At 38.6% G+C, this 13,824-nt stretch overlaps 1 protein-coding gene across 1 annotated transcript in view; it reads right to left on the minus strand.

Annotated features, from left to right (window-relative positions):
- CNTN5 (contactin 5) overlaps positions 1–13,824 on the minus strand; it is a 968,886-nt gene that overhangs the window by 113,356 nt on the left and 841,706 nt on the right. Inside the window, exon 14 of the mRNA XM_081155637.1 lies at positions 1,470–1,597. Within this exon, the coding sequence (XP_081011763.1) occupies positions 1,470–1,597 (128 nt within the window). The remainder of the gene's footprint in view (positions 1–1,469; positions 1,598–13,824) is intronic.

Consider the following 13,824-nt stretch of genomic DNA (forward strand, 5'->3'; position numbering starts at 1 on the left):
CTCAACTGCTGAGCCACGCCCGGCAGGGCTAAAAAATATTTTAAAAAAGATAGTCATCAAATAACTGCAATATGATTTGCTATTTTGAATAAGGTAGGGAAGTGATGGAGATAGGATTTTGATTTCAGCTTTTTTTTCTAAGTGGATTCCTGATTATGGATACCTGAAGAAGACTGACACAACTGATTAAAAATTAGCCCAGTTTCCCTATTCTAGCTCTGTTGTTGACAACAGCAAAATCCGATGACGCACCATTCTTAACCACGGGTGGTTAAGATCCTTTAACATGCAGCATCCTTCTGAGCCATACCGAGAGGAAAGGGCAATGCCAGGAAAGGAACACCACCATGAATGCTAACATTTTAGAAGTCAGATGTTCCACGTGGCGGTCTAGGTTCTGGCTTCATCAGAGAAGACAATCACATCATACTGTAGTTTCAACTTTGTAAGAATTAAAATATTCTAAGTAGGTAAATATTCCATTTAACTCATGATTAAAACATTTTTGTTATTATTTTTTTTAAAAAAGTATCTGGATCCAGCACTGCCTCATTGTTTAGCACACAGAAGGAACAGGACACAGACTGGGAGTAGAAAACGGAGTCTGATTCCTGTAATGTCTGCTAGACATGAAGATATCTTTTAAATTATTTTCCTTCCATTGATGTTTGCCTGTCCTTTAAAATACCAGAATGCTGATATTTTTCTAAAAAAAGAGATAAATTAACATTTTTATATTTTTATGGCCAAAACAGAATTCACTATTAAACACATGCACAAATGGAAAATTAATTAAGTATATAGTTCAATTGTGAAAAATATTCTTGTGCCAATTAAAGAAACTGCCGAACATATGAGATTTTCTTACTATTCAGTGGTGACATGTAGTCTCGAAGGTTCAAGGCTTGAAATCTAGTTCACTTTAGAAACAGAAAACTAACAGAAACATTTAAGTAGCAGTATTTGAAATATCAAAAAATGACATATAAAAAATTCCATTGATGCAAACATCAAAGAGCAGCTCTGGCCTGTCAGTTTATGTGATGCACACTCACTCTAACACATCACCTTCATGTCCCCCTTCTGCCTTTCTACCCCAAATCCTCTGTTGAAGTGGTAATAAAGGAATATTACTGATTAACGCTAAAATTAATCTTGGTAGAGAAAAAATATTTTTATACTGTTAGCATACTTTCAAATTTTGAGACACCGACTAAAACTTCCGAAAGCTGTCTTCATCTTCTCACTTACTGTGTTCAAGGAAAAGTATTTAAATTTCTACCGACAAGGCATTCCATTTCTTTATGGTCCCCTAAATAATGGAAAGGGACTATCTGGCTGTGTAGTTTCCATTTTTACAATGTGTTTTTTATCAACAGGAACATGCACACACATGCATATTATATTTATTTACTTTCTGATAAGACCATGAAATTACATTTATGAAATATTTGGCCATATTTTCTTACCTTTTACAGATACTGCAGCTAAGATTTCAGCAGAACCAAACACATTTTCCCCCTGGCAAATGTATTTGCCCTCGTCTGATTTAGAAGCATTTAGGATCCGTAGGTTTCCGTCTGGAAGAATAGCTATTCTGAAAATTATTAAAAAAGAGGTTTTTTCCTTGTTTTACCAAAAATGATCTAAGTAGCAAGAAACTCTGATGAAGTCTGAAACCACTTCCAAGGAACAATAAACAAAACAAAGGCTCTCTGGGAAAATACGCAGCAATACTAGAAATGTTTTACTCTAAAAGAAATTATGCAATAAACCCACTTACTATCTTCTCATATGTAAAAGGGTTAGGAAGTTACAGGTTATTTTTCTTTTGACACTTTTCTTGACAGTTCATTTTAAAACTTGTGGGAAAAGGTGACCTTGAATTGGGTTATTAAAACTTATACTATAATATCACCCAGAAATATTTTAATATTAAGCTTGGGTATTTCACCTCAAACCACGAGCAACCTCAAAACTTAAATATAAAAAGAAACAGCATAAAAACACAGAGGAGGACAAGTACAGAACATGAAATTAATTGTCCACAGCCCCGAGATGATTTATGGCAGCCTCTCCGCAGGGCCACTCCCGCAGCAAGGGTATGTAAATGAGGCCCGAGACCTGGCGCCCGGGCTGCTCGCACCGCACTTTTTAAACATAAAAACATGCTACCTGAGTTTGCATTCGGGCTCTTTCGAGACCTTTGTTAAGAATGGACCTTGAGTCTCACATGAAGGTGAAAAATTACAGCATTATTAAAACTGTTTTAAAGTTCAGTGAAAATGAGGCTGACATTCAGCATTACCGTATTCTCCTGTGTAGTCATCATTCCAGCAACATACGGGTTTAAATTTAATTAGTACTTTTGTCCGTTTTTCTCTTCTAAGCTCCTGAAATATATATTTCACTGGTGCATCAACCTACTCAAGCAACCTGAAATGTAACAGAAGTGGCTGCTGTACTTTTGTTTGATATGCCACTAGATTTGGACTGACTTCTTTTAGGAGAGAGGAAACAGGCTGCACTGCTTTTGGTAAGAACCAGTGACTCCACTGAACTTCACATTCTAAAACTGGATCGTGCTTGTCTGAAAGTAATAGTTCATGCCATAGCAATGAGATAATATTAAACTATTTAAGATACATGCATGGCTGAATCAGTTTAGTCAACATCTTTTATGTTATTTGAAAATGTGGATTCAATCTGGCCAGTTGCGCAGCACTGACAGTTATTGGGATGATTGAGCTTTTTGTAACAATTGGATTAGATTCTAGGTTGCTAAATACTGCTTGTGAATGTGTACTTAGATATTGTCATCAATAAAGATATCAGTTTCGAAACATCAAATTGTTTTTAATATGGGTCAAACTTGATTTACAATACGTAGAATGGAGACACATTTAGAGGCAAAGCAAACTAAGAATAGTTCATTTTATTTTGTAATTTATGTCTAGGAGGGATAGTGACTTGAGACATTTGAAAAACAGTGACCCCCCAAAAGTTATATAACATTCAAGATGCTCAATAAAAAATCCTGTTTATTTCTTTAGACAGTGCTCAATTTCTATAAAACTGGAATATAATGTATTTATTCTTTTTTAATCCCCAAAATACAACGCTACAAAAAAGATATATTTGAAAGCAAAAATTATACTTTTTGTAAATAGTCATTCTCTTGTGAGAATAACTAACTATTGAAATTTAGCTAAATGACTATAATCTCTGCAGATTATCAGTATCTTGAAAATATTTGGATTTTACTGACTGGTGTAAATTCCAATCTAGCAGGTAAGAAGTTTGTCTTAAAAGTTCACCTTCTTTAAAGAAAGAATGTATCTTAGATACTGGCACTATTTCAGCTCTTGACTTAAGAGAAGTCCTTTCTCACTGACAGCAGACAATATATTATATTCTCGTTTTTAAGATAGTTTATGAACACTCCTGCACTCTAAGACACCGATACACTGGGGGACGAAGAGTTCTAAATACCATGATGTTTTTTATCTGTCAAGTGGCAGGGTCATTTAACTAAAAGCCTGTCTATTGATTCATATATCAGGTGCTTATCAGGAGAACTCATTTTTCAACTTAATAAATAAAAGATAGATTAGACAATGAATGTGATTTACATTATAACGTCTTACTATTGCATGCCTAATTACTAGATAATTGAACATTGAATAAATATTTCCTTGCAATTTTCTGCTTCTATGTATCTTCTCCTCTCGGCTAGTATTACCATGTGACTCCTACATTTGGAATTTTCAGATTTGGGGATTAATTCTGCTGGACAACCTTGAATGGAGCAGGCTGGTAAGGGAGTGGTGAGGTGAAGGTCTGTTGGGGTTAAAGAGAGATCTTAGAAATGCAAACCAGCATTCCAGCACTCAGTATCAAGTCCTGCTGAGTATATTCTGGTCTCTTAATTTCTCCATGAGTTTCTCTCTAGATCTGGAGGTACCTTGGCTCTCATCTTGCATTTAATCAGTAGATCTCAGTCTTATTAATGTGCCCAGTACCATAGTCTACCCAGGATGGCATTGTGCTTAACCTTGTCTTGCAAGGATTCATTGCTATTTGTTTTTAACCTTCACCTGAGGATATGTCTAATGATTTTAGAGAGAAAGGAAGGGAAGATAGGGAGGGGGGCAGGGAGAGAGAGAGAAACATCCATGTGAGAGTAAAACATCTATCGGTTGCCTCCAGTATGCACGTAGGTATATGCCCTGACTGGGAATCAAACCCACAGCTATGAGCTACCCGGCTGGGGCCATTGCTTATTTCTGGAAGTCTATTTTGCTTTCCAAATTTCAGAACCATTTTCTAGACCCTTCATTTCCAAGTTTTCCAGGTTTGGCTGACCTGTCAGACACCACACAGCCTAATTCAGATACTTCCAAGTACATGCCCGAAAGTACCATCTATTCACCTCGTGCCATATTATTTAGAGATCATGCTCTGACTTTTAGATTAGATTTCTTTTTGGTATCACATCAGAGTGGCTATTATATCACAGAATCATTAGTCATTAATTAAGACTATACGCTTTCCAGTCTGAAAAGGCTGGGTTCACATCACTGCCATTGACTGTACGCGTGTGATCTTGAGTAAAGTTAATCTCTTTCCTTATACGTAAAACTGTCATAATTATATCGAACTGTTCTTTAAAAGTATTAACTAGGTAATATATGTAAATTATACTTCAGTGGTATGTAATAAGTATTATTTCACAACTTACTCAAAATATAAATAAAATTTGTGTCAAATTTTAGAAAGAAAAAAGTAGAGGGCTAGGTAAAATTTTCAATATGCAAACCTCAGCTATTTAGGGTATTTGATATGTCTCTTCTGGGAGGAATATGTCTCTTCTGAGCTGAGATCCAAGGGATAAGAGAGAGTGAACTAGGCAAAATGTGGGAAAGCAGAGGGAACAGGATTTGCAAAGGCCTTGAAGTGAGATGGACAACAAAACCTTGGAGAACCAGTGGCCAGTTATGACGGCAGCGTATGGAGGGGGCGGGGAGTGGCCCAAGATGAGCCTGGGGGGTAGACTGCAGGAAAGATCATGAGGGACACAGTCTACTATGGAAAACATCTCACCTTTTTCTAAGGGCAATGGGAAGCTGCCTGTTTTTTATAGTTTTATTGAGGTATGATGGGCATATTATGAGCTCACATGTTTAAAGTGTATACTTTGAAAAGTCCTCAGATACAGATACAGTCTTGAAGCTATTAGATAGTCAAGACAGTCAGCATGCATGTCACACCCAAAGCATCTCTGTCTTTCTTTGTAGTCTCTTCTCCTAGCCCCCTCTCACCCCACCCTTATCTCTAGGCAACTACTGATCTGGTTTGTCACTACAGTAAGTTTTCACTTATGCAGAATTTTATACAAATAGAATTATAACATTATGTATATATTCCCTTTGTTTAGTTTCTTTCACTCAGCACAATTAAACTGGGATTAGCTTGACGTCTGGGTTATTTTCAGCGTGGGGTTAATACAAATAAAGCTGCTGCCAATATTTGTGTACAAGTATTTTAGGAAAATTAGATTTAATTTCTTTTGCATAAATTCTTATGAGTATAAGGAATGGATCATCCAGTTTTTGTTTAACTTTTTAAGAAGCTGTTGTACGGTTTCCAAGTGTTTGCTCCACTTTACATTTCTAGCATGACTGTAAGAGTGTCCTTACAACACTCAACATGGCCAGTCCTTTTCATTTTAGCCATTACAGTAAGTAGGTATGAGATTTCCAAATGTTTTTTGCCAGTCTGTGGCATGTCTTAGTATTTTTTGAGTAACAGAAGTTCTTAATGTAGATGAAATCCAATTTCTCAATTTTATTTTGTGCTTTTGTGTTTTTATTTTGTGTTTTTGTTGTTGTGCTAAGAAATCTTTACCTAACCTAAGGTCACAAAGATTTCCTGTTTTCTTTTAGAAATTTTATAGTTTTAAATTATATGTTTATGATTCATTTTGGATTACATTTTGTTTATATTCTGAGCCATAAATCTAGATATTTATTTATTTATGTATTTATTTATTTATTTAGGATATGGTTATCCAATTGTTCCATGTTATCATTTAGAAAAGACTGTAGTTTCTCCATGGCCTTTTCATATTGTCAAAAATCAATCAGCCATAAATGTGTAGGTCAATTTCTTAAGTCTCTTCTCTGTTCCATTGACCTATTTGTCTATCTTCATTCCAAAACCACACCATCTTGATTACTGTGTCATTAGGATCTGTCTTGACATCAGAGAAGTGAAGACTTCCTACTTCTCTCTCCTTTTTCAAAGCTGTTTTGTCAATTCTATATTCTTTGCATTTCCACATGACTTTTAGAACTAGCTTGTCCATTCTTATAAAGCATGCTCAGATTTTGATTAAGATTTCAATGAATTTGTAGGTCAATATGTGGAAGAATTAAAACAATATTATTTTACAACTAATATATATTATATATCTCCATTTATGTAGGTCTTTTTAAATTTACCTATGCAATATTTTATAGTTATTAGTCTATTGATTTTAGACATTTTCTATCAGGTTTATGCATATTTTTGAGGTTATAGTAAAATATTTGTTTAAATAAAAAAATTTGAGATAATTGTAGAGTTACATGCAGGATTAAATGATACATAAGTGCAATCTTACAATATGTAACTTTTGGGGATTGTCCTTTAACTTACTTAGCTTAATTCCCTAAAAATTCATTCAAGTTGTGTGTGTCAGTAATTCATTTCTTTTAATTACTGAGCAGTATTTCATGGTTGGGATATATCCGTTTCTTTAGCCATTCGTCTATTGAAGGACATCTGGGCAGATTTTAAACTTTAATATTCCAATTAAAGTTGCTATAAGCATTTGGGCACAGGTTTTTGCATAAACATCAGTTTCAATTTTTCTGGGATAAATACCCAAAAGTATAATTCTGTTGACATACAATATTATGTTAGTTTCAGATGTACAACATAGTGATTAAACATTTATATACTTTACGAAGTGATCACCTCTATAAGTGCAGTACACACTGGGAACCATATATAGTTATTACAGTATTTTTTACTATATTCCCTTTGCTGTACTTTACATCCCTGTGACTATTTTTATAACTGGAAATTTATAAATATTAATCCCTTCTACCTTTTCCCCTATTCTTTCACCACCCCTCCCACCTGGAGACAATCAATTTGTTCTCTAATAAAATCTATGAATTTATTTCTATGTTGTTTATTTATTTTGTTTCTTTAAGATCCCATATATAAGTGAAATCATATGGTTTTTGTCTTTGACTTAATGCACTTAGCATAATACCCTCTATTGTTACAAATGGCAAGATTTTATTATTTTTTATGGCTGAATAATATGCCAGTGTACATATGTACCACCTTTTCTGTATTCATTTGTCTATCAATAGACACTTAGGTTGCTTCCATGTCTTGTCTATATAAATAAAGCTGCAATGAACATAGGGGTGCATATATCTTTTCAAATTAGTGTTTTGGGTTTCTTTGGATATATACCCAGAAGTGGAATTGTTAGGTCATAAGGCAGCTCCATTTCGAATATTTTGAGGAACCACCATACTGTTTTCCATAATGGCTGCACCAATTAGTGGGCTTTGTTGCCAGTTGAGGTCACCCTTCAGGTATGTCAGTTGTGGATCTGGTTGAGTGGGGTTCTGGTGCAGTCTGGAGCCTCTTGGGAGGGGCTCCAGTGAAGGCCAACATTAGCCACCACTTGTGCTGGGCTTGGAGCTCCTTGGTATGTTCTACAAAGTGATTGGCAATTGGTTGCCATTTGTGCTTGGCTTGGAAGTGCTTGGGAGAGACTATGTGTGCTGTGAACTGAGGCTGACTGCCACTTGTGCTGAATTGTGGTCACTTAGTTAGGGAAACATTACAGACCAAGACTGGCCACCACTTATGCCAGGCTTTGGACAGCCTGATGATGGGTGTTATAATGCATGTTGAGACCAGTCACTGTTCATGCTAGGCTTGGGGGTCACTTGGCAAGAACTACAATGCACGCTGAGCCTGGCTGTTGCTTGTGTGCAGTTTCTAGACCTTTGAGAGAGTATGTAGCATGAGCTCAGGGCAGTTCTATTTGCATGGGATTTGCACACCTTTGAGAAATTCTGCTATGCAAGCCTATGGCAGCCTACTCATGTGAGGTTTGCAGATTTGGGGAAAGTCTACAGCGTGAGCCGAGGCAGGCCGCTTGTGTGAAGCATATCTGTTTCATATAAATCTTCTTTGCTGTCTCTGACTGCTTTTTCCCCCAACTAGCCCAGTATCTTAAATTCATGATTCAATTGCTATGCAACTTATAGTTGACTCTCTCAAGTACCAATGACAACTGGCATTGGTTCTTTTGGATGCTATCCATCAAGAGTCTCCTGGAGTTCTCTTTAATGTGTCACCTTCTTTCAGGGATCCAGGGTGAAGTGGTTTCCCAGTTACCAAGAGAGATAAAAAGAGAAATATGACGAACAACACAATGACCTTAAAAATCACCATATGGAAGTGGCACACAACACTTCTACTGACATTTCATTGCTTTGCCAAAACCAGGCAATGGCCTCAAATGAGCTTAAAACAGCAAGAAAGCACAATCCTACCTTTTGTCTGTAAGAGAAACCAGAAACATCTGGTTTTGGACTACTACATACTACTAATGATGACTGTATTTTGGGGGCTATGCCAAATTTAGTAGAAGATGTACAAAACTTTAAGATACAATTTCTGTCCATAAAAGTTCTAACAATTTAACTGTTCCTACAAGGACTGCAGAACAACAAAATTATGTATCAGGCTATAATTATTGCACTATTCAGAAGAGGAGAAGACTAATAAAAGCTGGAAGAGTTCAGTAACAAGTGGACAGGTTTGATATGGATAGTTGGAAGTGGGGAAAGTTTTTAGAAGAAAGAAACAAAAAGAGCAAAGGAGAGAAAAAAAATCAGAAGTCGGAGTAATATGTTTACAAGATAGAGAAGAGATGAAACGAACCAGAGTAGTGGTTTTGATTTTAGGAAAAATAACTAAGGTTTTGAGAAGCATGGTGGCAACTGTGCAGCTGGTAACCACCAATCAATAGCAAAAGAGAGAAGAGCCACTCTCCCTGGGGTGGACTAGAGCGGGCCTGAGGGCTCTGCCGCAGCACATTAACAAGGGGTTTGTGATGCAGGGACAGGAGGGATCATGGAAGCTGATGTAAATATTGGTATCCTTTGATAATGACTCCACTTAGCTTTTGTGAACAGGACACACTCTCTGGGGAAATGAGAACCCTACAGATTTTTACATTAACCATAGGTGGGGATACGGCTACCAAGCAGGTCAGAAAGAGAGCAGCTATGGAGAGGCTTTTCTCAACTTCGAGCTCAGAGCCTCCGTTCAAGTTAATCTGGGTTGGATGTGTAGGTCATCCCTTTACACCACAGGACCTCCTGCAATATCCCCCAGGGAGCTTGGGTACACAGGGTTTAACACCAGAGGAACTTAAAACTCTTCTCGGTTCCCTGCTTTGGTGAATGAAATAACCAGTCTCTTAATAAGAAAGACAATTACATGTGCAATTACAAGTAAAGGAGATCAGTGCTAAATGGAGACAAACTTTTCTGTAGAAAGTGGTATCTAAGCTGAGTCCTCAATAAGTGGTAGGAATTAATCCACCGAACGGTGGAAGCAGGGGGCAGAGGGAAGTGTCTCAGATTCAACTTATTGAGTAACTTCTTTATTCCAGGCACCGTGGAAGACGTCTGGGAAATGATGACAAATAAGCCCTAGTTCCTACCTTTAGGAACCAAAGGAATAGAGGAAGCTTCAGACAAATAAGCAGGAAAATAACATTCTGTATAAAAAATTCTGGAAAGAGGTAAGTACGAGAAACTACTGGGAGTACATAGGACAGACAGCTTGCCAGCCTGGGGTGTATGAGTGTGGTCAGGGTAGGTGTCTCAGAAGAGGTGACATCTCATTTGATGGTTGAAAATTAGTAAATCTTATGCTTATACTGGTTTGGGAGACGGGTAGGTAAAATGACCCATTGATACGTCTATTGAATCTTTTCCCTAATTGCTTCTCTGAATTATTATATAGGTATACTGTAAACAGGTAATAATTAGAAATTATAATTATTAGTAAAAGCATAGGTATGCCATTTTCTCCTTTCCCTCCTACTGTCCCCTAGTGGGTCTCTTGCACATCTCTGAATTGTTCAGACCTCTATCTGGAGACCACTGCTCCAGTCATATAGGACTAAACATCTTTCAGTGGTCAGACGCTTACCTATTTTTCACTGCCTAAATATGCCATCTAGTTGAACTCCTTCATCCACTTTAGTTAGAATTATTCCTATTTCTGCCTTCATTTTTGCTTCCTCAGAACTCCATCTGTCACATTTTTCCTTAGTGCACACAAACAGGGCATTTTTTTTCCTTTGAGCATTATAGTTTCAGCATTTTCAAGGGCCTACATAGAGATCTGAGACCTAAAAAAAATCATTGGCTCAAACAATAAAAAATAACTACAGTGTTAGAAATAATACAATGTAATATTGCCACAATTACCCAACTGCAACTTATCTCTTTCGTTATTAAATAAAAATGTTACCATCGTGACAATATAATAAAAATTTTACTCATATTAACACTTTTGATTATAAAGTTATAAAAATTATTTCAAAATACTTTATAACAAAAATATTTTATATGGATATAGGTATATTTTATTATTTTTGATAAAACCTAGGGTGGTATCTTTAAAAAACTAAGAGTCTTGCACCTGTCAATGTCTTAAAATGGTTCTGCTGATAAACATTATTGCTCACTTTTTACATGTCCAGAATCATAACCTTCCACACTTTATTTCATGTAACATTTCTAACCATTATGTGGGCTGAATATCAGTCTCATTTACTGGTGAGAAACCTGTGGCTCATCATCATTTACTATTTTATTCAAGGCTATTCAGCAAGTGGCAGGGCTCTGATTTCAGTCACACTCTGATTTGTTGTTTATCTCTCAGTGACTTTTTTTTTTTTTAATATATCTTTATTGATTTCAGAGAGAGGAAAGGAGAGGGAGAGGGAGATAGAAACATCAATGATAAGAGAGTCATTGATTGAGCCCGCAACCTGGGCATGTGCCCTGACCGGGAATCGAACCCCGATCGCCTGGATCCCAGGTCAACGCTCAACCGCTGAGCCACGCCCGGCAGGGCTCTCAGCGACATCTGACTAATTTGTAACCTCCTTCACTTATTATCTTCATAAACTCCACAGTAATTGGTCCTCAATAAGTGGGGACTGAATTAGACAGACTCTACTTTAATCAATTATAGATGAAGAAATTGAGGTCCGGAGCACTTCAAATCCCTTTTTAAACAACAAAATGTCCTATAGAGTTTTTTTGTTTTTTTTTTAATAGGTCTTTATTGATTTCAGAGAGAGGAAGGGAGACGGAGAGAGAGAGAGAGAAACATCAATGATGAGTCATTGATCGGCTGCCTCCTGCACGCCCCGACTGGGGACCTTGCCCAAAACCCAGGCACGTGCACTGACCGAGAGTCGAACCTCAATTGCCTGGTTCATAGGTCGACACTCAACCACTGAGCCATGCTCCCTGGGCCGGCCTATAGTTTGTTTTGATAATATTTGTTATGTTTCTACAATTTGACAGGCCCTATACAAAGCTCATTTAATGCTTTAATTCTTACAAGGATCCCAGGATATATTATTACACTCAGTTGATAAATGAAGAGAAAGAAAATGAGCCACAGAGGACTGAAGTAACTACTAGGGTTTTAGTCCAGGCCTGCTGGTTCCTAAAATGTGTACTGCACTTGAAGCTACATCGACCCAAAGTAAACATCAAAAGAAAGCTTTGCATAAGATCACACGCTTGGTGCCAGCTCTGACCTACAATAGAAGCTGACAGAAGTGGAAACTCAAGGGTAACAAGAGGAGACACATGTTGCCTGTAGATGAAGGAAATGAGAGAAATTCATACTCTTCAACTTGATCCGTGAGGTATTTTAAAAGCTAAGGGCCATAGGCACTCAAGGAGGCTGTGCCGTCAACATGCTCTTCTCTTTAGAGGCAGTTGAGCTGGAAGGAAGCAGTGAGGTGACCCAGAAAGACATGTGTGACAGCCTTTAGGAAGTGGGAGAAAGCCTAAGTGAAGAAGTGACTTTAATTAATGGACCTCATCCCTGGCTCTGGGCATCACTGTAAGCAACCTGAGGAAACTGCAGGAGCTTTTGTGCGAAGCCACTGAAAAGTTTCACAACCTCCTGGCTCTGAAGAGAGGGTGAGAGAGAGGCAGCCTCTTTGTCAGAGTTTGTAATTAACAAAACAAAACAGAACCAACCCCACAAACACACACTTATATTTTTCTTGTTCTGAAGGATATTTCTAAAGGAATTTGTCACGGACACACGGAACTTAACATATACAGAACTACGTTCCATCTTTGTCCTGAAATTAGCTTCTTGCCTCAGTGTTACCTATTTTATGTGAATTTGTACGGAAAATCCTGGGTATGCACGTGACTGGTTTTGTAGAGTTAGTATGTAACTTTCCTGAGATTCTCAAGGGAGTTTTGGAAGAAAACAAGGTTAAAAACCACCCGAAAATCCTTTATTATGTGGATGAGGTAACTGTGCCCAGAAGGAATGCTTAGAGTATTTCTTTTTTAAAGCTCAGGACAGAAATCAGACTATTACCTTAGAAGTCACCATTTACTTTTCTTTCCCCCTCATAACGAATTGGTCAGGTCAGATGTGTCCCCCTTTTGGCTTCCTGGAGAGTCTAACTGCGGTGCTAAGGAACGTGAAGGGTTTTATGTTTTCTAGTCACTGCCTTTAACCGTGTCCTGCGGAAACCACCTTCCCACTTCCTTCAGACACCCAAGAAGGTCCCATGGCTTGTCAATAACTCTCAGTTGTTACCAAGGTCAATTCATCTGGCTCCCCTGCTCTCCTCCCGTAGCTCAGCCCGACAGGTGGCTAGGACCCCGGGCACTGCAGCCGCAGGGCACCGAGGACGGTCTCTCCTCCAGCCTTTCCCCCTCCTGCTCTCCAGTTCTTTCTCTCTTCTGTGTGTCAGAGGAGGGAGGACAGAGCTGGAAAGGGACCCGTGTCTCTTGTGCAATTTCTGTTGTGGTCCTTACTGCAACATAGCTGTCACTTTGGGAAAAGCTGCAGTCCTCCAGGCCGCTGTTGAAGCAGACCCCCAAGGACTGGCTCTTGCTGCTGAACGCGCCAGCGAGGCCTGGGGCCTCCTCTTCAGGCCCTGCCTTTGCCCACTCCGTCAGCTCCTGGGCCCAGAGAGCTCTCGCTTGCCTCCCTCCTCCGAGGTCCATCCAACCCACGGGACCCCACACACTCTTGCCTTGTAAGTGGTGAGAGCGTCGGTTTCCTTCCTGTCGCTCCCTTTCCCCTGCCTGTCGTCTCTGCAGTCAGGCTCTCCCTGTTTAAACAGGGCCAGGAGCCGATCAGCAAGTCTGTTACCCAAGCAAAGTTCAATCGAGGAATAATTCTGTAATTTTTTGGAGTGAGTCCTGGTAACCTTCCCCTCACTTGAGTTTGGAAGTGAAAAGGGTAAGAAAAAGCCTAGCAGTCCCCACTGATGCAAAGCCTGCAAAGAACGTCTTTCTCTCTAACATACGCTCTTACAAACACAGAGGCGAGGAGTGCGGTGCATGGGGGAGGTGATGCTGTGCTGGTGAGATACGTCCACAAGCAAAACTCGCCCAGCTACCTAGGCTCTGGAGGAGCTATAGGACTCCTCCGTTTTTAGGAGTCTCTTCC

The sequence above is a fragment of the Miniopterus schreibersii genome (genome assembly GCF_964146895.1).
Source record: "Miniopterus schreibersii genome assembly, chromosome: 12".
In the NCBI taxonomy this organism is placed as follows: domain Eukaryota; kingdom Metazoa; phylum Chordata; class Mammalia; order Chiroptera; family Miniopteridae; genus Miniopterus; species Miniopterus schreibersii.